Source organism: Tyto alba, unplaced genomic scaffold, assembly GCF_018691265.1.
Source record: "Tyto alba isolate M040663 unplaced genomic scaffold, T.alba_DEE_v4.0 Super-Scaffold_27, whole genome shotgun sequence".
NCBI classification, from domain to species: Eukaryota; Metazoa; Chordata; class Aves; order Strigiformes; family Tytonidae; genus Tyto; species Tyto alba.
Genome location: NW_024881301.1, coordinates 4,133,170 through 4,152,655, shown reverse-complemented (window position 1 = coordinate 4,152,655; position 19,486 = coordinate 4,133,170). Strand labels below are relative to the sequence as shown.

The 19,486-nt window shown below is 37.4% G+C and overlaps 1 protein-coding gene across 4 annotated transcripts in view; it reads right to left on the bottom strand.

Annotated features, from left to right (window-relative positions):
- TRAPPC8 (trafficking protein particle complex subunit 8) overlaps nucleotides 1–19,311 on the bottom strand; it is a 51,367-nt gene extending 32,056 nt beyond the window's left edge. For 2 of the 4 annotated variants that reach the window (XM_033001093.2, XM_033001094.2), the window contains exons 1-9: nucleotides 18,948–19,311; nucleotides 12,835–13,029; nucleotides 10,089–10,172; nucleotides 7,091–7,180; nucleotides 5,577–5,751; nucleotides 5,012–5,165; nucleotides 3,992–4,079; nucleotides 2,273–2,520; nucleotides 641–756 (exon numbers count right to left, since the gene is read on the bottom strand). In XM_033001093.2, the coding sequence (XP_032856984.2) occupies nucleotides 641–756; nucleotides 2,273–2,520; nucleotides 3,992–4,079; nucleotides 5,012–5,165; nucleotides 5,577–5,751; nucleotides 7,091–7,180; nucleotides 10,089–10,172; nucleotides 12,835–13,029; nucleotides 18,948–19,104 (1,307 nt within the window). In that variant the 5' untranslated portion in view covers nucleotides 19,105–19,311. The remainder of the gene's footprint in view (nucleotides 1–640; nucleotides 757–2,272; nucleotides 2,521–3,991; nucleotides 4,080–5,011; nucleotides 5,166–5,576; nucleotides 5,752–7,090; nucleotides 7,181–10,088; nucleotides 10,173–12,834; nucleotides 13,030–18,947) is intronic. The other 2 variants (XM_033001095.2, XM_033001096.2) reach the window with 1 other exon arrangement.
- Between the last annotated feature and the right edge of the window lie 175 nt (nucleotides 19,312–19,486).

The window sequence follows — 19,486 nt, the reverse complement described above, 5'->3', positions numbered from 1 at the left end:
AGGTAACGTCCAAGAACTATTTATATGGCTAAGGTAAGACAGTTGAAGAGAACACTTTTCATGATTATACATCCTCATTCATAGAGAGAGATTACAAAGCATACAGAATCAATATTCTGATAAAATTAAAAAACTGGTTTTAGTGTAAAATACATGTGCAAAAAGTATGAAATTCCCCCTAATTTACTTCTCAAGCATACTTGCAAAAGCAGTATCCTTAATACTCAACTGCAGTAAACTACATAGTTATGTAAACAAAACAACCTATACATGGTGTTTGGCTTAAACAAGAAAAGAGCTTGCACTAATCTAAAAAATCCCTCGCCGCAGACCGTAGCTCCTTTTTGTTACTATTACTCTTAAAAATGTACATTTTTTTTAACTTCAAAATCTTCACTGTAAATGTAACAGGAAGATGGCTCTGTAAACAGTTTCTTTTATCACCCTATTCTTTAAGCTCTCCTACTCCTTCATTGTACATGTTTAGGCATAGTACTTTTTATTATTTTTCCAATTAAACTCGTACAATATTGCTGATTTAGTTAATTTTGCAGACTACCAAATAAACACAGACTTCCCCTCCCCAGAAGAGAAGTACAATTTCAGTTTAGATCTAAAGGTAAGGATTGAAATTACTTACAGCAAACCAGAAGTATTCTTCAATTCATTTATACTCTTCTCTGGAACCTTGCTGCCACTAAACCATTTTTTAGTAGCAGAAAACAGCGACCGACTCAAGCCTTTCCTGGATATTAACTGCAAAAAGACACTGAATTAGAGGACTACATTCATTGCAAGAGATGTACTAATATAAGTTAAACTAATATAAAAACACAAGCTTCATTAAGGCTTCCTAAATTCTGTTTTTTCCTTAAAACAAAAATATACAATAAAATAACCAAGAGAACATTCCTTGAGAATGAATCACTAACTGAAACAGAAGTTGTAATCCATATATTTATTCTATTTCAGAGGTTCATTACTGTTGCTATAAACTGCAGACTTCTCAATCCTAAAACCTGAAACATTTGATATATCTGAAATCTAACACAATATCTCATTTCTGTTATTAGTCCAGCCTAAAATCTAGAGTAAGTACACACTTCAAGAGAGAACATTCTCCCCACCACTACCCACATAAAACTTTACCACATTGTGAACACTCATTTCAAGCGTCAAGGGTACTAGTCATACCTGCAAGCAAGGCTACACAACTTTATTCTTTTAGATAATTTCCACTAACAAGGCAACTTCCAGAGGGAACTACCATTCCCAAGATCTAAGGGAAACTACATCTCTTTTTAAAGATAATTTTTAAAATTGTAGCATCATGCTTTTCTTACCATGACTAGGAATGTATTACTACATTTCTAATGGTAAGGCTGTTTGCTACTAAGTATGCACTTTTTTCATGTTTCTTCATAAAATTTTCCAAATGTAATCACAGTTGGCATATGCAAACTCCCAAAGTCAATTCAGGGAGGGTTCCTTACAACATACGATATTTAATATCAAACCCCCTCAATACTTAAAACTATAGCCTGAACAGACAATTCAGTCAAAATACAGAGTTCAGATAACAGACTGATATTCAGGTCCAAGTCTAATGCTAAATACAGTAATTGTATTGTACTGCTGTAAGTCAATCCATCTCCAGCTGTTTAAGACCATGTGAAACACTAAAAGAAAGGTCCTTACTATGATGGAAAGAACTTTAATGCATGTCCTTGGCTTAACATGGGCCAAAAAAAAATCCTAGTTTGGGAGAAGACTATTCAGTTGCAAAAACTGCTGAGGCTAAACCAGAATTGCATGATTTAGGTTATCCATGCATTTTTCCCCATGTCAAGAAGCAGCAATTTAAGTATGCAGCTTTTCTGCAGACAATTATTGATGAAAATACATTTCTTAACTTTAGTTATATGTTCTAATGTTGAAACACAAAAAGGATATTTTGTTCCCCATGCCACAACCATCCAGAAGTATAAAATGTTAAGATTTTAGGAGCAAGGACAGATATCCCTGATAACAGTTCAGACAGGCTTTCACCATGAAGCCACCTTGCACTGAAGCGCTGTTGATACAAATTGGTTTTTTTAAGACAAATCGAGTATGGTAACTTCAGTTATTTCTTTTAAATTTATAGGTTTTAATAAGATCATTGAATCATTAGATGCAAAAGGAAGTAATAATTTCAAAACAGATTTTTGGTTAACTGGATTTATACCCCAACTGTTTTTTCTTATTACGGCACATTTAAGAGTAAACTGACCTGATCATTAAGTTGCCGAATTGTCTTCTCTATATGTGGCAAAAGTCCCCTAAATGTGAATTCCTGTATGAACTGTCTAATTCGATCGTGATCTGTGAGTGTTAAACAAGCACCATGAGGTGTTCCAGAATTTGATTTCTTTGAGTCTTGCAATGATGCAGTAGCCTTCACGTAATCAGTGCTATCCAAACTGCCGCTGGGATGATCCAGTTGAAGGGGGTGAGTCTTAAAGTTATTTGACAGGCCATCTATTGAAAGATTGAAACAAAAACCCCAGTAAGTATAAAATTTTGGGTTTTAGACATCGTTTTTATTAACCTATTTTAAAAGTTCCCTTTACTTAGAACTCTGTTAAGCAAAGCTATTCACCAATTATTTTGCACTACAGATCAATGCCGAGCAAACAGCAGCAGAGCACTGTCTGAGTATTACAGCACTTCTGAAATTCTTCAGAAGACTCAGAGAATCTCAGGAACTACAGTGTGGCTAAATATGTATGTTTTTGTTTCTCAGTTACAGTGCAAAGAATCCCCAAGTATGCTGACTAGTATCAACAGCAGTTAAGGAAAATTATGAAAACATTAAAATCAAATATTCACTCAAAATTCAAAAATCAAATATTCAATAAAAGTTGAAAATGTGGCAATTACTACAATGGCTTTATTGGATCCATTCACTCTTCTGTTTGTTTTAAGGTTAAAAAAACCAAATTAATTTTCCATGACCTTCCAAGCAATCATGACATAAAACCACCTCCTCTGGAGTCCTCTTAGTTCAGCAAGAAGGGCTGCTGACCACTACTGCACCTAGCTATCCCCAACCAAGACACCATTTTACTGAAAGACTTAAATAGTTCTCTTATATAGAAAGGAAATAAGAGAATTAGCATGCTTTATCTGGCCCTAGCTACCACTGAGATGTGAAAGCAAATCCTTGATGGACTTTACTCAGGAAATGTAAAGCTGGGGATGTGAAGTTCAAACAGCAGCCTGCAGGATACATCTGGGCTGTAAGGCCCTAGAAAGATGCTCTGTTAGGCAACTGCAGGCTCTCCTACAAACACTAGGTCTCCCTGTGCCTTTCAAGTCAGGTAGGAAGGATCTGGGCTGAGTCAGGCCAGCCAGTGTGGAGTTACCTCCACTTCTTCCTCATGTGATGATGCTTCTCATCTGAATCCTACACAGCTGCCTTAAAAAAAAGAAAGAATTTAAAATGCCATGCATTAATTTGCACTCAGTTTCATTTACTGTCCTCTGCCGTGTACAAGCTCAACTGCAAGGCAAGTTCCTCCAGACAACAGACTCTGTAAGTCATTACTCTGTCTTTTCCAGATTTAAAACTAAAAACAAGGAAGAAAAAAACCCTCAGCTTCTAAGCTACAAAGCACACAAACCAGAATTTTTATTATGATGAAAATTAAACATTTAATCCTATGTTACTTTTCATCAGTTGTCACAGTCTGCAGACAGTACGTTTAATCTTACAAAAGATGAGCCCAATACATCAACAGCCATTTCATTAAAGATACATCTACCAATTACCACCAATCCAGTAGATCAGCATTTTTCTTTGTGGACAGCAGGTTACAATACTTTTGAGCGTTTAGAAAATTATTACTTTGAATTCCCTAACCAATCACTCAAGTGATTACTTTCCAAGACATGATACAGCTGTATAAACACTATCACATCAATGTTTTGCTAGAAGTTATAGAAATACCTTTCATTTCACTGTCTAAGCCATCTGATATCAAGTGATCAGTATTCTTGTTTGAAATGACAGTATAAGGACAATCTTCATAGCAATCCTGCCAGAAGAAAAAAAAATAGTGAGAATTTTAAGAATACTACAGCACACAAAGTCAGTCAACAGTAGTTAACTTTAATAACAGTTAACAATTATTAAGAAAGCATGTTTGTTCATATATTCATTTCTGAAGTAGTTTGCAAGGCTTTAAGAACTTGTCCTATTGCAGAGATGAAAGTCATATTCACCAAATGAAGCAAGTATCTTCTGACTTGCTCAAGTACCTTCACTGTCAACTAAAGCAAGCAACTCCAACTCTTACACTGCAATGGCTACAGCAGTGAAAATATGCTCCCTAAAGCAATTCCCAAACAAGCATGTACAAAAAAAAAATATCATCCCTGTTGGACAGTTGACGTGGGGTAGAAAAAGGAAAAGATCTAATTAGTTTATGGTACAACATTACTTACTGGTCCTCTTAGCTTACAGAATATAAGATGTTTTGACTTTCCAAGTGCCAGCTAGATTTGGGAAAGAACTATGATTTCACAAACAAACTGTTTAATCAGATGCAATTAGAACTGCAGGTCAGTCACAAGCAAACCCAAGAAGGAATTTTTTCGGTCCTTAAGCCAAAAATACAGACATTTATGGCAAATTGAACTCAAGCTAACACACACTATAATTTGCCCTCTTAGCAGATGACAGACTAGACTGGACTGCAAGAAGTTACCAGAAAAACCACAGATACCTTTTGTCAGTGCATAAATCACAAGCCTATTATTTCAGTGCTCCTTACTGTCCATTTAAGTAGCACAGAGCACAGTTCTTTGAGAGGAGACTTACGTCCCCACAAAAAGTCATAGCTATGTTAGAAATATCTTGACTGCCTATTAACCCATTCTGTCAAACACATAGTATTAAGGCAGAATTTAACACAACTAAACTAGGCCTTCATATACACCTCATATCGGTTTTAGAACACTATAATACCTGGTTCTGGATAGTGTTTTTCTGAAGATACTGACTCCAAGGATCTGGTATCTGTTCATCTGTTCCTCTATTAGACACCCGAGAATTTATTTTCAGCAAATAGCAACCCTGAGTTCCATACCTCTGCTTCATTTCTTCATAAATGGAGTCAGCTCTGAAAAAGTAAAACAACATTTACCCTGTCTTGACATCAAATTGTTGGTATCAGTTCTATTCTAAGTGTGTACTGCAACAAGCTATTTTAGACTATTACCCATAGGGATTAAAAGGAAAACTCTCCTATTTTTAAAGCAGTCATTTATGGAAGAGAGAAACTGAGAATCCTTGAAAATTAGTTCAGCCAGCTAGCAAAGCAAGCATCTACCTCAAGAAGCTAAGACTGATTTTTTTTTTCGTTTTATATGAACAAGAAGTAGATCTAAAAATAATACTTAATGAAATCTGCCTTAATAATAGCGTATTAGTTAATGGATCCTGTTTTATGTCTAATCTCAACAGAATTTATAAATGCAAACATTTCAGTCAAAGAGTTCATCTGTAAATTCACTGAAGGCAGAAGACCCACCTTTGTTCTTCTCCTGTGCTTACATCATGCAGTAACACATAGTATTTGAGCGTGTTTGGTATAAACCACTTGGGATACAAGTATTCACTACTATGCTGAATTCGATGTTGTTCTTGAGACAGCTTCAGAAATTGCTCCACAGGCTCTGGTTCACTAGAAGAAACTACAAGCATACCTAAATTCATGTTAAGGACATTTCCCAAAAGAACCCAGGAAGAGCCACTGATCATATAATAAAATAGGAAGCATATAAAATAAGATAGGTAAGTACAATGTTTAAGCCTGTAAAACGCACTATCACACAGGTATGTGCAATTAGAATTTGGCTTTAGTATCCAAAGAAAACCACACTATTTGAACAGTCAGTTAACTAACATGTGTAACATGAGATGAAACAGGAGTTTGCTCCAATTCTGACACTGAACCCAAGTTTAAGCCAATACATAATAGCTGATAGCTCATTTAAGATTTTAGGTACAGCCTAACTGGTCACATATGAAACATAACTGAAATTGACCCCCAGTGTACTTTTGTTTTCAAATTCCAATGAGAGTTGGGACTTTAAAGTATCACATGAGCAACAATAATGGACAGTATTCATAAACCTAGTAACATCTTCTGAGTAAAAAGCAGAAATGTTCTGATTTTTACCTTAATGCAACTACACAATCATTAATAAGGAACATCCTGCTCTGCTACATCTATACAAAGACATTCATTCAGAGAAGCCAGAAAACAAGTTGTACTTTAAATGTTACTAAAATTCAGAAGTCAAAGGCCAGAATCAATATTTTGACAAGTTAATTCTGCACAAATGGTGTTCTCTAATGGCTACTAACATACCTGTTCTACCATACTGAAACGATAAAGTACAGTAAAGAATCAGGAACAGAGCAGGTGTTATAAAACCTGCAACATCATAATTATTGTAAAACTAAACACCAGCTACATCATGAAACAATGCATATTTTTATTTTTCTCTGTAGAGAAGCAAATCGGACCTAAGTTTAGATTTAAAAAAAAAAAAAAATCTGAAAGCATTTAGGCATCTTCCCAGTCTTCTTTTTGTCCAAAATAGCTCAAAGTTCACCAATTTTCCAAAACACCCTCCCCAACCTCCTCCTTCCATCTGCTAGAAAAAGCTATAAAAAGCAGCAGGTGCATCCAAACACACAAGCCTCTGTTGTACATAAGAGACAGTCAACAGATACCTATAGAACTACAGCAGAAAATGTTTTAGGATGAGGAAGTTTAGTGTACAGGTAGGTATTAGCTCAGAGTTCAGTCTGATACATAAAAAGTGTGATTTAAAAAAAATAAAAAACACTAACCCCAAAGAAAACCCTGACATCCCTTACGAAATCAGACTGTATAGTTAGACATATTGAAAAAAAGATATCTTTCAAATCATAATGGCAGAAAGTTACTGCAAAATTTCAAAGTCTCCTACATTACATTTCTGTAGCCAGCTGTAACAGCCTTCAGTAGAGGGGTCTCTAACACTCAAAGGATACATGCAACATAGTGGTTTAAGAATTCATGATCTGATGCAGGCATGGACTGAAGAAAGCACTCTCTGTAAGACTCAAACCAAGGAGTAGTAGCTGGAATATACAATAAGACAGGATGAATTAGAATATTCAGCAAAACTTCTGTTTATTCATTTATGTAAAGGAAATATGAAAGACTACACCTAAAAGTGAAACTTGCAAACTCTAACAGGGTTTGCATGGCAGGGGGAAGAAGGGGGAACAGTCTAAGGAGAAAGCATCTAAAATACACATAAGAGGCAGAAACAGAAACATTCAATCAAATCCAGTGAGACTGAAGAGTATCTTGAGCACCAGCTTCTTCAATATTGTAGGCTCACATGTATCCAGTCCTTGTTAGAGTAACTACTCTTTACCACCCCTTTAAACACACACACATACACTTGGAAAAGAAGAAAAAAACAAAAAAATCTAACAGTTACTGAATTTATCTCAGCTAGGGATGTAAGAATTGACTGAGAAGCAAAACTAATTTGAGCATGTAGAAGAACCAAGGATTACCAAAACCCTATAATGCCAGTTTGTTTAAAGCTTCTTGCAAGTGTTATGACTTGGCTTGACAGTTGTCTCCTTTCTCTGCCCTGCTAAAACAAACAGCTCAGCTGTCAGCTGGCAGAGATCCAAAAAGCTGGAAGCTCAGATCCAAGTTGTGCCACTGATGTGGCACATTAATGTGCCTTATAATGTTAACCTGCCATGCTCAAATGCCCTTTTACAACAAGGATTTCATTTTTCCAAGAACAACAAATCAAGAGAAACCAAGTATGTCTGGGTCATCCAAAGAACATGTGAACTTAAAAATCTTATCTGTTTCTTTCCACCCTAACTATCAGATGAGCAATGAAGTATTATTTCTTCTTTCAAACCATCTCAATTCTGCAGCTCCTTCCCTTGAGTGGAAAAAAAGACCTCAGAGCAAAATCAGTCTGCTTCCAATAACCTGATTTCACACTGAAGTTAGCCAGAATCCAGTGTAAAGTCACCTGAAGACTGAATAATAACTAATATAGAAAAAAAAAAAAATGCATTAATATAAATACCTTCAGGATTTCTTTTTCGTTATATGGCCAAGAAAACACATTCTTTGATTTAACTTGCATCAAAATTTCTAATGCTTTATAAACCTCCCCCACTCCCCACCCAAAAAAAGACCACCACTGCGATTTCTTAGCTGTCTTTAGGAAACTGTTTTGTTTTTATGTTGGAATTATCTTCTAGTGCATTAAGTTAATGCATTTTGTTTAATCCTACATTGTCAGGCCATCTTACATCCGCTTCATCCACAGAGAAGTCAGATATAGCCACACTTCATAACTGAACTTAGTCTATCAACCAGGCCATCTCACAAAAAAAAAAAAAAAAAAAAAAAAAAAAAAAAAAAAAAAAATCAACAGGAGGCAAACTTTTAGCTTTTGATTACAGCCTTTCTAGCAACTGCTCTGAGCACTCTGGTAGGGTATAAAAAGCTCTTGGCTTTACTAAGTCCTACATGTAAACATGCCAACTATTTAAACTACGGAAAACATAGGTTGTTATTAAAAACAAAGCATGAGAAAGTGACTCTCATGGATATTTTTCACAAGTATAACAGTCTTGTAGTTCAAGCCAAACAAAGCTCAACTAAAGACAGAAATTTCAACCACATTTTAGTTTCAAGCTCTGTTTTCAGTTTTCCATTTCTGTTTTACAGCTGAACCATGGCAAAAAAAAAAAAAGTTCTTTAAAATCTGACACAGCTACAAACAGGAAAGTACTACCATGTTTTGAGTGGTGGTTCCATCCCCTCCTGCTTCTCATTCAGCCTATGAAGAACCTTGGAAGTGGTTACAAAGGCAACTGGATTCCCTCTACACAACCACAATATACATTAACAGTATTCACTCAAGAGCATTTACAGGGATGTAATCATTTATCATAGATACTTAAAATAAACCTGCACCATATTCAAAACAAAAACAGTATTTGTAAATATTTTCACAGATGTAATATCTTATAATACATAACAGCGCATAGCAACACTGTCATTTAAGTAGACAGACCTGTATGTTTTGCATTTTTCCAGCAATATCTTCCCAGTATACTAAACAAATAGAACTGAAGTTTAGACAAACTTGTTAATGCATTCAGAAATCATTAAGAAAAAAGCTGGTAATATTCATACATAAAAACCTAACTATGAGACATGTATTTCATGAAGTTTTGTACTTTTTAGCTATCTAGCTAAGATGAGTTTCACAGATACCAGTACTCTAGCACATTCAGAAATGAAGGCATTTAGCAGCATCTGAACAGACACTATTGAAAGGATAGCTCTTACTAACCAAAGGCATAAACGTTAATATCTAAAACTGAAAGACATCAAAAGTTGCCACTTCTAGACCACAACACAGAGGTTCAGTGTAAGTTGAGGGCAATAACCAATGTGTTTGGGAAGTTGGGTTGTTGTTTTTTGGGGGTTGGGTTGTTTTTTGTTTTGGTTTTTTTTTGAAGAGAGTAATACTCTAGAAAGCATGTCAATATAGCAGAGGCACATGTGCTCTAAGTACAGTCAGCACTTTAGTTACAATTTGAAAAGCACTACTACCCCCAGAGAAGGAAGCTCTATAGATGAGCAGAAAGTATTTACATTTGAAATACAGAACAGTGACAATATACAGTTCCATAGGATCAAACAAGACAGTACTTTCATAGAATCAGGTCATTTCCCACCACCACTCTGCATTTATTGACTGTATGGAAAGACCAAATGACTTAGATTAACAGGAGGAGAAATGTGACTAAAAGAAAAATTAAACAACCATCACCAACGATTTTTCATTTAGGGCGAAAAAATGGAGGAACACACATCTACGCCAAGAGAAGTGCTAAACAGTTGTAGCAGATGGTAAGGAAAGGTGGATGGGGCACATGGAAAAGGAATAAAGGGCAATTTGGCAAATTGGCACCAACCACAAAAAAATACCTGAATAAAACGTGGATGTGTTCAGTTCCATCAGTGTCTCTTTCCAATTACTGTACCAAGGAACACTAGCTTTAACTGAGCGATCTGATAGAAAAAACATGATATTATTATACTAAAAAGGGTCAGGTGCAAACACACTATTGGCTTTTATGAGCTGGTAGCATGAAGTATAAAATCTATACCATGCAGGCCCATCAGGGACTGAAGACATCTGATTTCAGCTAACCTTAATCACGAACATTTCAGGCTCCTCAATATTTGACAGTGTACTTTAATAGAATTCAACATTAATTTCTAGTGCAGCCCAAATTCAGGGCTTGAATAAAAATGGAAATCTATAAAGTAGTAAAGAATTAAGTTATACTTGGATATTATTTCTATTTTTCTAGTTAGAAGATACTGTATACATAAGATACTAATTGCTAAGTTCTCAGCCTGTAGTACTACAGTTCAAGTAACTGAAGATGTTAGCTGCTGAAAGTGGTTGCCCCAACATTCTCCCTCATCTCCATCATATTTCTGCATTGCTGCATGCCAGCATTAGCAACATGCAGCCCTGAACAAACACAGCCAGGGAAGTGATCCAGATGAAAACTTATTTAAGAGAGGAAAAAAAAAAAAAGTCTTTGGTGGGATCACTTTTCCTCACTCTCCACATGCACCAGGACATGGGTGAAGGCGGCATGGCTGAACTAAGCACCATTTCCGCAATCAACCAGGCCTATCAGCACAAGAAGATTAGGGAACTATGCAAATATTAAACAAGTGTAACAAAGAAGGATTACACAAAATTAAACCAATTCACCACAGTGGTTCCAAAACTTCTCCAAAAAAAGACCACGATCATGATCCCAGTGCCGGAAACACTGATATATGAGCTTCTTAAACAATGTCTCTTCCTTCAAAATAGACTGCACTTGATCACCATTAAAGATTAAGGAAGTATGTTTTAATATTGCTATCCTAGAAAACTAATTCACCAAAAGAGGAAATTAAAACCCAGATTAGAGTATTTCACATTTCTGTGCCAAAAGATTTTGTTGCCAGGAATTAATGCTTCCATTGGTTTTCAATAAAATGCTCTAACAAAGTTGAAAAAAAAAATAAGTTTCTTAGTAAATATTCATAGTTTTCTAAGTAGAACAGAAACTCTACCTGAAAAGCTAGGGACTTCCTCACATCTTCCTACAATGTAATGGGATCCAAGTTTCATCATCAAGAACATTATGTCATTGTTTTGTGCTAAAGCCCTAAAACGGGGTACCACAAAACTAAAGTTCTTACATTATTTTGTCCTTCTGTATGATCTTAAAGAGCTTATACATCTCTCCTTCTGTCAAATAAGCATATAGCCAGTCTGAATGAAAGTAAGAACCTAATCACTGAGAGACAGAAGATAAAGTATGATAATTTACATATCTGAGGCTTGAGCAGCAAATAAGGAAAACTAAAGGAGAGTTATTTGCTTCTACAACTAAGAAGCATGACTTGACATAGCCACTATTTTTATTCCCTTCTTCCAATACCTCACTTCTAAACTGAGATCATTGGAAATGTTATTGAAAAGTCTCTTCAATAAAACCATTCTGCTTTCTTAGAGTCTTCCAATCTCTAGAATTGAAGCAGACTTTCCCTCAAAAAAAAAATTCACAAAAACATGGCAATTCACCAATTTCACAGATAAACGAGGGCATAGAAACTGAAGAAGGGTGCAGCTTCCAATAGCTCTCAAAAATTACAACTTCCAGGCTCAAGTCTTTTCATTTGTTATCAATATTTCATATCAAGTTGAGGATGTGGCTTGTAAATTAGGTATCAAATATGTAGAATTACATAATTTTTCATCATCAACATAAAAATGTACTACAACAGCATCAGTTACTAATCCTCCTGAAGTTTCTTCAGTCTTCTGCTATAGCAAAGCCAAATTCCTCACTGCATGCTGAACTTTAAGTACAATAAACTACTCATGTCTAAATAGGGCAATGCATACATGCTTTGAATTAAGTATGTATCAAAGGCTTTAATGGATTAGGGTCTTAATTGGGAGGAGTCTAATCTCAGCTCTCAAGATCAGGTCTCATTTAGTATTATTCACAATACCTTATCCCTTGGAGATCTGAAAAAGCATTTTTTGAATATTCTAGCCATTTTGACAGTGAAATATGAAGCACTGAGTTTCATGGAAAAAAAAAAAAACAAAAAAAAAAAACAAGACAAGGAATCACACTTTTCCTCAAAACCTTTTTTCCTCAAAGTTTTTGACAGCTTTATGAACTCTATGCATTAAACTATAAGTAAAAAGAAAAACAAAAGAAGCCAGTAGGACTTACTTCAACAAAAGCTGTACATTAGTACTTACATTATAAACAAGTTCTCATATTTATTCAACCAAGTGTAACAAGTCAGTATATCAGTTTTGTTACAAGAAAACCTCTCATCTGATGAGCTATTAACACAACCAAAGCATGAGTATTTTCTACATTAAAATATGACTTAACACAAGGTCAGAAGAATTACAAGATTAGGAAACATTAAATTAAGAATTATTAATTATGTTCAACCACTTTTTCAGCATCGGATAAAACCAAAACTATTTGATAAATCTGAAGTTTCAGTAAAAACAATTACTTAAAACTGATCAACTCCGAGTAATTTTAATACATGTCATGAACTTGAAATTATGGTTAGAAACCTTACAGTAAATTCCAATTTAATTTACAAAAAGTACAGTATCATTACATACCACTAATGTTGAGATCATAATCTCCAGCTGTGATCACATTAGCTACTAGTCCTTCAGCAGGCTGACTGACAGACACAACATCATTCAAAAGTTTTCGAATGGCACCAGGCTGAGGTGGGTGAGTAATAATGTTGTTGACAGCAATCTTCAAATTTTTAATTATGTGAAGCTGATTATTAGGATCTCTCATGTGAACTAAAAAAAGAAAAAACAGGCTTTGTTGAGGAATATAACAGTTAAAATAGTTACCATAAATTAGCCTTTCTCCAACAGATTTTTCTTTTTCTTTAATGATTACTTTCTTCACTAAACCTCTCCATTATAAATTTTAGATCACAGTCCATAATACTTGAGTTTCAAAAATGGAGTGGGGGGAAAGTAAGAAAGAAAAATTACCACATGGTCAACATTAGGCTCATCTAGGCAGAGTGATGAAGACATGGCATAGGATCTTAGCTTATGAGCTTATAAACTTTGTTACTCAGAGTAACCAAGTACTCAAAACCCATGCCCTCCACTACAGCACCTCCTCCCTTGTGGAACGTACACAACTTGCACAGAAAGCCTATGGTAACCACATACAGATTTCACATAACACCTCATGTTCCAAGGAGTTACCAGTTTCCAAGAAAATCCCAATACATAACAGAATTCAAGAAACTGGACAGGGATAGCATAGTATTAGTTCATCCAAAACAAACATATCCTTTAATTTTTAATACTACAGTGTGATTATCTTAAGTTTGCTTTGTTTTTTTAAAAAATAAATAGTTTTACAACTCCCCTGTTCTCCAAATGGCATCACAGAACTCATCTTAAAAGAAATGAAGTTAATTTATTGAGTGACAAAATTTTGGTGAAAATCGATCAATTAAAAATAGTCAATGTCAGTATCACCAGAATTCCTGATTCACTTTTAAACGTTGGTTTAAAAACTAGAGTCTTATGACTAATAAATACTGATCTCAGGATTATGCATGAAAGTTATGCAATAGTTCTTTATGGCATACAGCCTGAAAAAAAAAAATCCCAACAGTGCAGTAAAAGCATCCACAGATCTAGTATTTATGACAAAACTACAAACAGATGGCAAGCATGTACGTTATTGGTGTGGAGAAGCTGCTCAATTAGAAAAAGTGAACTGTTACCAATGAAAATAATATTACAAAAAAGAAACAGATTCATTATTAAAATGAACTTTTAAAAGGGTGATAGCAGCCTTATGTTATTAACACACAGTAACTTATGCTGGTTTGGCTCTGTGTTACTTTTCCAGAAAATATTTTCCTCCCATTAAATCCAACTTCTTTAAGAAAGCCATCAAAGAGTGTCCCAAGCCCATGCAGAAGCATCAACACCAAACCTAAAGAACAAGGCAGCAGCAAAGTCCAGCAAGATGATTAATGAACAATGGTATTTAACTTAAAGTTCAAGTTGAAATTCCATATATCTGTGACAGCTGTAAAGTCGGGTGTCTTTATTCTCTATAGGTTTTAAAAAATAGCATCACATGCAACTTTCACTTTTTCCTTTCATGACATATGATTGTTTTTATTTCCTAAATTCCTGGGTTTGCTTTGCTTTAGTTTTTTTATTGTTTTACAAGAAAAGTCTCAGTCTCCTGAAAAGCAAAAAAATATTAATCAGAAGAAAACTAAGGGGTTTTTTTTACACTTATGTGTACTGGCCCACATTTCTACTTAAAGTCTAGCTTTGTGATCTTTTCACTACAGTTTGATTGGGCTGCCATCTCTTTTGTATCTTACAAAGTTACATTTTACCATGAGCAATAATTTGAGTTTCACCCAACTCATAAATCCAGAGCTGCCTTTGTAGCATCTTTGTGCAACTTGCTCCCTCAAGCCATCTGTTTTTAAAAAAATATTCGTGACATTTTCAACAGACATTACAATTCTGGGTCTGCTCTAATTTTCATGTCATTTTCCCTATTTCAAACCCCAACCCAAACAAGCCAGCCAGCCAAAGTGCAGGCAGGGCACACTGAGTAACACTACCTTAGACACCTGGTGCTAACATGTGCAGCCATCAGCTTTGCAAATCATTTTCACAAACAATTGTATAGCATATAAAGGCTAGCACAAAGAAAAATTCTTGATGTTCTCCTTGTCTTGCAACCAACCACAAAATTCACACCATGAAGGTCTGAAACCCTCCTGCACAGCACACCGCACCTCTTTCACAAGCCTTTTCAGAAGAAACAATTTACACAGCCTGATCTAGATCACACCAGATGCACATTTACAGTCCATCTTAGCTGATAAAGAAGATTTCTATTGAACTCCAAGCCTGGAGTGGCATAGTTCTGCCCTCCTAAGCCACACATTTCACTCCCAACCTTTAGCTAGCACTGAAGCTCATGAGAAAACACAGTGAAGCAGTCTAGAGAATTGATCCTGCCCAAAATAACCTAAAAATCTGTGGGTTTTTTCAGCTATAAGTTTCAGATTGAACAGGTTCATCATTAGGCTGTATCAACACAGAGAGAGGCAACTGTGATGGCTAAACTAAATTCATACAGTTCAGCATTTCTTTTGGAAAATTGAAGAGGCAGAAATTTTTTCTTTCCATCTTATCTTGTAGGTAAATTATCAACTCTACTGCCACATGATTACTGAAAAGATGATATATAAAGCAAGTGGAAGCAACAAGCAACTAGCTGCCTTTACCAGTGCAGCTATAACACTAAAATTCATCCTTGCCATCTCTTGTAAAATATAACAGCCTTAATAATGAAGTGCAAACACATTTCCATACAGGACATAGATGACATTTCTGGCATATGTGCAATACTAAGGACTGACATAAAGGACATACTTCAGACCCCACAAAGCTCTTGCCTTAATCCCTAATAAAAAAAGTCAGCATTATACATTTCCTTTAAGTGTACATAAGATCATTTCAGAAAGTATTTTGTCAAAAGTGGTAGTAACAACACATATTAGAACAAGATCTTCCTCATCAGAAGCTGAAAACATTCAGATGTTGACTAAAATACTCATGAACAAGGAATTCTTAACATCAAAATAGAACATCTTATCAAATAAATGCAATGTTCCCATTATACCTCCTTACTTCCAGCACATATTTAAAGCGGAAGTTGATGAGAACTTTAATACTCATTAGTGCAGAGCCCCCCCACCCATCTACATTATGTATGTTTCTGGGGTTCTACTTGAAATTATATCTAATCTGGTCCGCTTGGACTAAGCAACCACAAGAAGTATATGGCATAAGACTACTTTAAGAATCAAGCAGGGGTCTGGGCCTTCACATCTCTGTTAATGCCTGAAGGACAACTGGAACATGCACAGTAGAAAGCTCAGCTTAGTTTCTGTTTATTAAAACTGTTTTGCACATAAATCAGGAGATTCATTTCATAACTGCATTGCTTCTCTAAGTGAAAACACTAATGAACACGCGGCCTTCAGCAGGTTCGTAAACTACGTAAATCCTAAACTTCAGACAAAAATCTATATTGTAACAGGACTCTAAAAAAATGCAGTAGCAAACCAAAGCCTGAGCTCTTCAAATTATAAAATTCAGTAATGCATGTACTTTTAAGTTTTGCACAAGGGACAGCTTATTTCTAAAGAGATGAAATTCTAGACAACCCAATTTTACATTACAAAATAAATAGCCACTAAGTAAAGACAGGAGTATTAATAAAAAAGGACAGCATTTCATGCTTCCTTAAGAAAAGCTGTGCTTAAAAGTGAAGATGTCAAAACAATCCTAATCTGTGAAACACAGTTGTGAAGGCATGTGCATGTACCCACATTCTGCTGTACCCGGATCAGATCACTAATCATGCCTCTCTTCCTCTTAATTAGTCATGAAAAGAACCATGGAGAAATTTTACTGCTAAGTCTGGTCAAACCTATTAAGGTAGAGCAATTTAAGAACTTATCCTATATTTCCAGGTCTTGTGCACAGGATGCAGTTAACAGCATCACTATACAACAATGCTTGTGCAGACTCCAACAAGCATGTTTCCCTGTCAGAGCTCCACAAATTCCAGAGCTAGAGAAATTCTTTACCGTTATACAAACTAATGAGAAATTTTATTGCACTTAACAACTCTCCTGCCTGAAGAAAATGCCTAGGACTGCTTTCTCTAGACTCACGCATACAGGCTTTCACAAGAAGTTACATTTAGCATGCAGTAACATTTTTTCCATGAAGCTAGGAAAAGGAAGTCACACTCAGAGTGAAGAACTGCAGTCAGGCTTGCGGCCTGCTGAATCAGAATACACAGAGAGTAGCGCAGCAACAAAACCCACTGTACCAAGCTTCAGCTTCTTGGTTCTCTGACCCTCAGGTCAGGTTCTGAACAGGATGGTTCAGGCTGCCGACGTAAACGCAGCCTACACAGAACAGCAACGATGCCCCTTCTCAGAGATTCATCACAATAGCTGCTGCTGCAAAATTGGGAAGTGAAAACTGTATCACATTTATTTATACTATTACATGACAGAGCTTGCAGAAGTCCAGTTACAGAAACATCAAGAATTACTACAAAACTATGAAAATCAAACAATGGTGCCTTCTTTCACAAGTTTTTAAAAGAATGCAGAAATCAAGTCAGTATCAGTCTCTCAAGTATTAAGCTCAAAGTCTTATATTATGTCAAGGAAGAAAGTCTAATCTTTAGCCATAACTCCTTTATTAAAGGAGGGTGAAAACTAGTTTAGTTTATAAGCATCAACATAGTAGAGATCTGCATTTACACATGGAACACTGAGGATGATTCAGGTTTGCAAGTTCCTTAACTGTTACAATAGTCAGAACAAAAAATAGTTACAACATAGCAACAACAGAATTAAGAGTTCTTCAGAGTGAATGCTTCATTCTGAATAACCAGCCTGGTTTTCCTTGCTAGGTGCATTTTGAAATTCTTTCACCAGAGAACCCAAAGAGGTATTTAAGCAACTTCAGAACTCCAAGGATGTGAGCTTCTGCATTTAGCATTTCTCTCAGCTGCATTCTCACATAGATCACGAGTGTTGCTAAACGAAGGGAAAACGTTTATAAACGACTTATGGTTAATAAATTATTAAGACTTACCACAGAATTAAGGCATATTTTTAACACATACTAGCTTCTAAATTGGTGCAATGCAAAAATTGAGCTCAAGTGACAGTACTAGCTTCCTTTTCTTGCAGTTTCTTCAACACATGACATGAGGAGACTGAAGTCTGAGCTACGCATCTGTCAAAAACCACATCTGACAAATGTCATTGCATGTCTATTCTGATGAGCAGTTCTATTCCAATTGCTGTCCTGCATACTGTTCTAATGAGCAGTGGCTTGAAAAAGCATAGTTTTGTTAAAAAAAAAAAAAATAATCCAGATAGTAAATCAAAGCATTACAGTAAAGGAATCCTACTGTTTCCCTTAAGTGGTCAATTTCCAGTTTTGCTGCTACTTTACACTGTCATTTCACCTATGCCATAAAACCAACTTAATTCCCACCTTCTCTTGGCACAGGTCTTACTCGCAGAAACACCAACAAAAAAGTATATATACATAATAAAACTACATGTGAGAGAAAGTAAAGTCTCACAACTGAAACAACAATTAATGTCTCCGAAAGACCGACAGCACTTTCAACGACTAAGTACTTTACTAACAGCCTTCCCACGAGCGTGAAAGCCAAGATCTACAGCAAGAGTCGGCTACAAGTATTGACCAGATACAGTAAAGTCGTTGTAAAGAAAGAAAAATAAACGCTTTGGAAGAGCTACATTTACAGGCGCCTTTCTTTTCAGCCGCGTGCTCTCCGAGGTCTCCAGGCAAAGCCTAACTCCCAAGGCTCCCCAGAGATCGCATAAAACCAAACAGACCGAAGAGCCACCCGGGGCAGCCCCGGCGAAGGCGGTGCCTCCGCGAAGCCCGTCGCCGCTCCGGGCAACACCCGACCGAGCGGCCGCCGCCGCGGTACCGGCCGAGGGGTCTCGGCTCCCGCCTCCGCTCGGGCCCCGGCGGGACCCCCCCCAGCCCCCGGGCGAAAGGGGGGAGCGGCGGGGGCGGCGCCGCCTTCCCCGCCCCGCGTGTAAACAAGCCGCGCTCCCCGCTCCGCTCCCGGCACCGACCTTCCGAGGTGAGGCGGCAGAAGGGCTTCACCAGCTCGGCGAAGCTCAGGCTGTTTTTGCGGGTGAGCCGCTCCGCCTCCTCGCTGCACAGCGCGGCCACCAAGGGCACGAACGAGTCCTGGATGAACTCCTGCACCGACTGCACGCACTGGGCCATCGCCGCCGCCGCCCGGGGGCCCGAGCCGGCCCCGCCACCTTCCTCCGCTCTTCTCCGCCCGGCCTCCCCCCGCCGCTGGCTCCCCGCGGCTCAGCGCTCCGGCCGCCGAACCCCAGCGCCACAGCCACCGACGGCTCAGCGCCCGGCCAGCGCCGCCATGTTGCGCCCCAACCGAAGCCCCTCCGAGAGCGCCCGCTCCCGGCGTCCCCCGCGCTCGCTCATGTGATTGGCCGAAAGGGGCGGGGCCGGGGCGGGGCGCGCAAGGGCGGAAGCGGCCGAGAGGGGGAGGCGACGGTGGCCGGGCGGGGGTGGGAGCGTGTGTTTCCCTCCCTTCCCCCCCTCTCGCCACGGGCTGTTGGTGCGTTCCGAGGGGGTGGGGCGC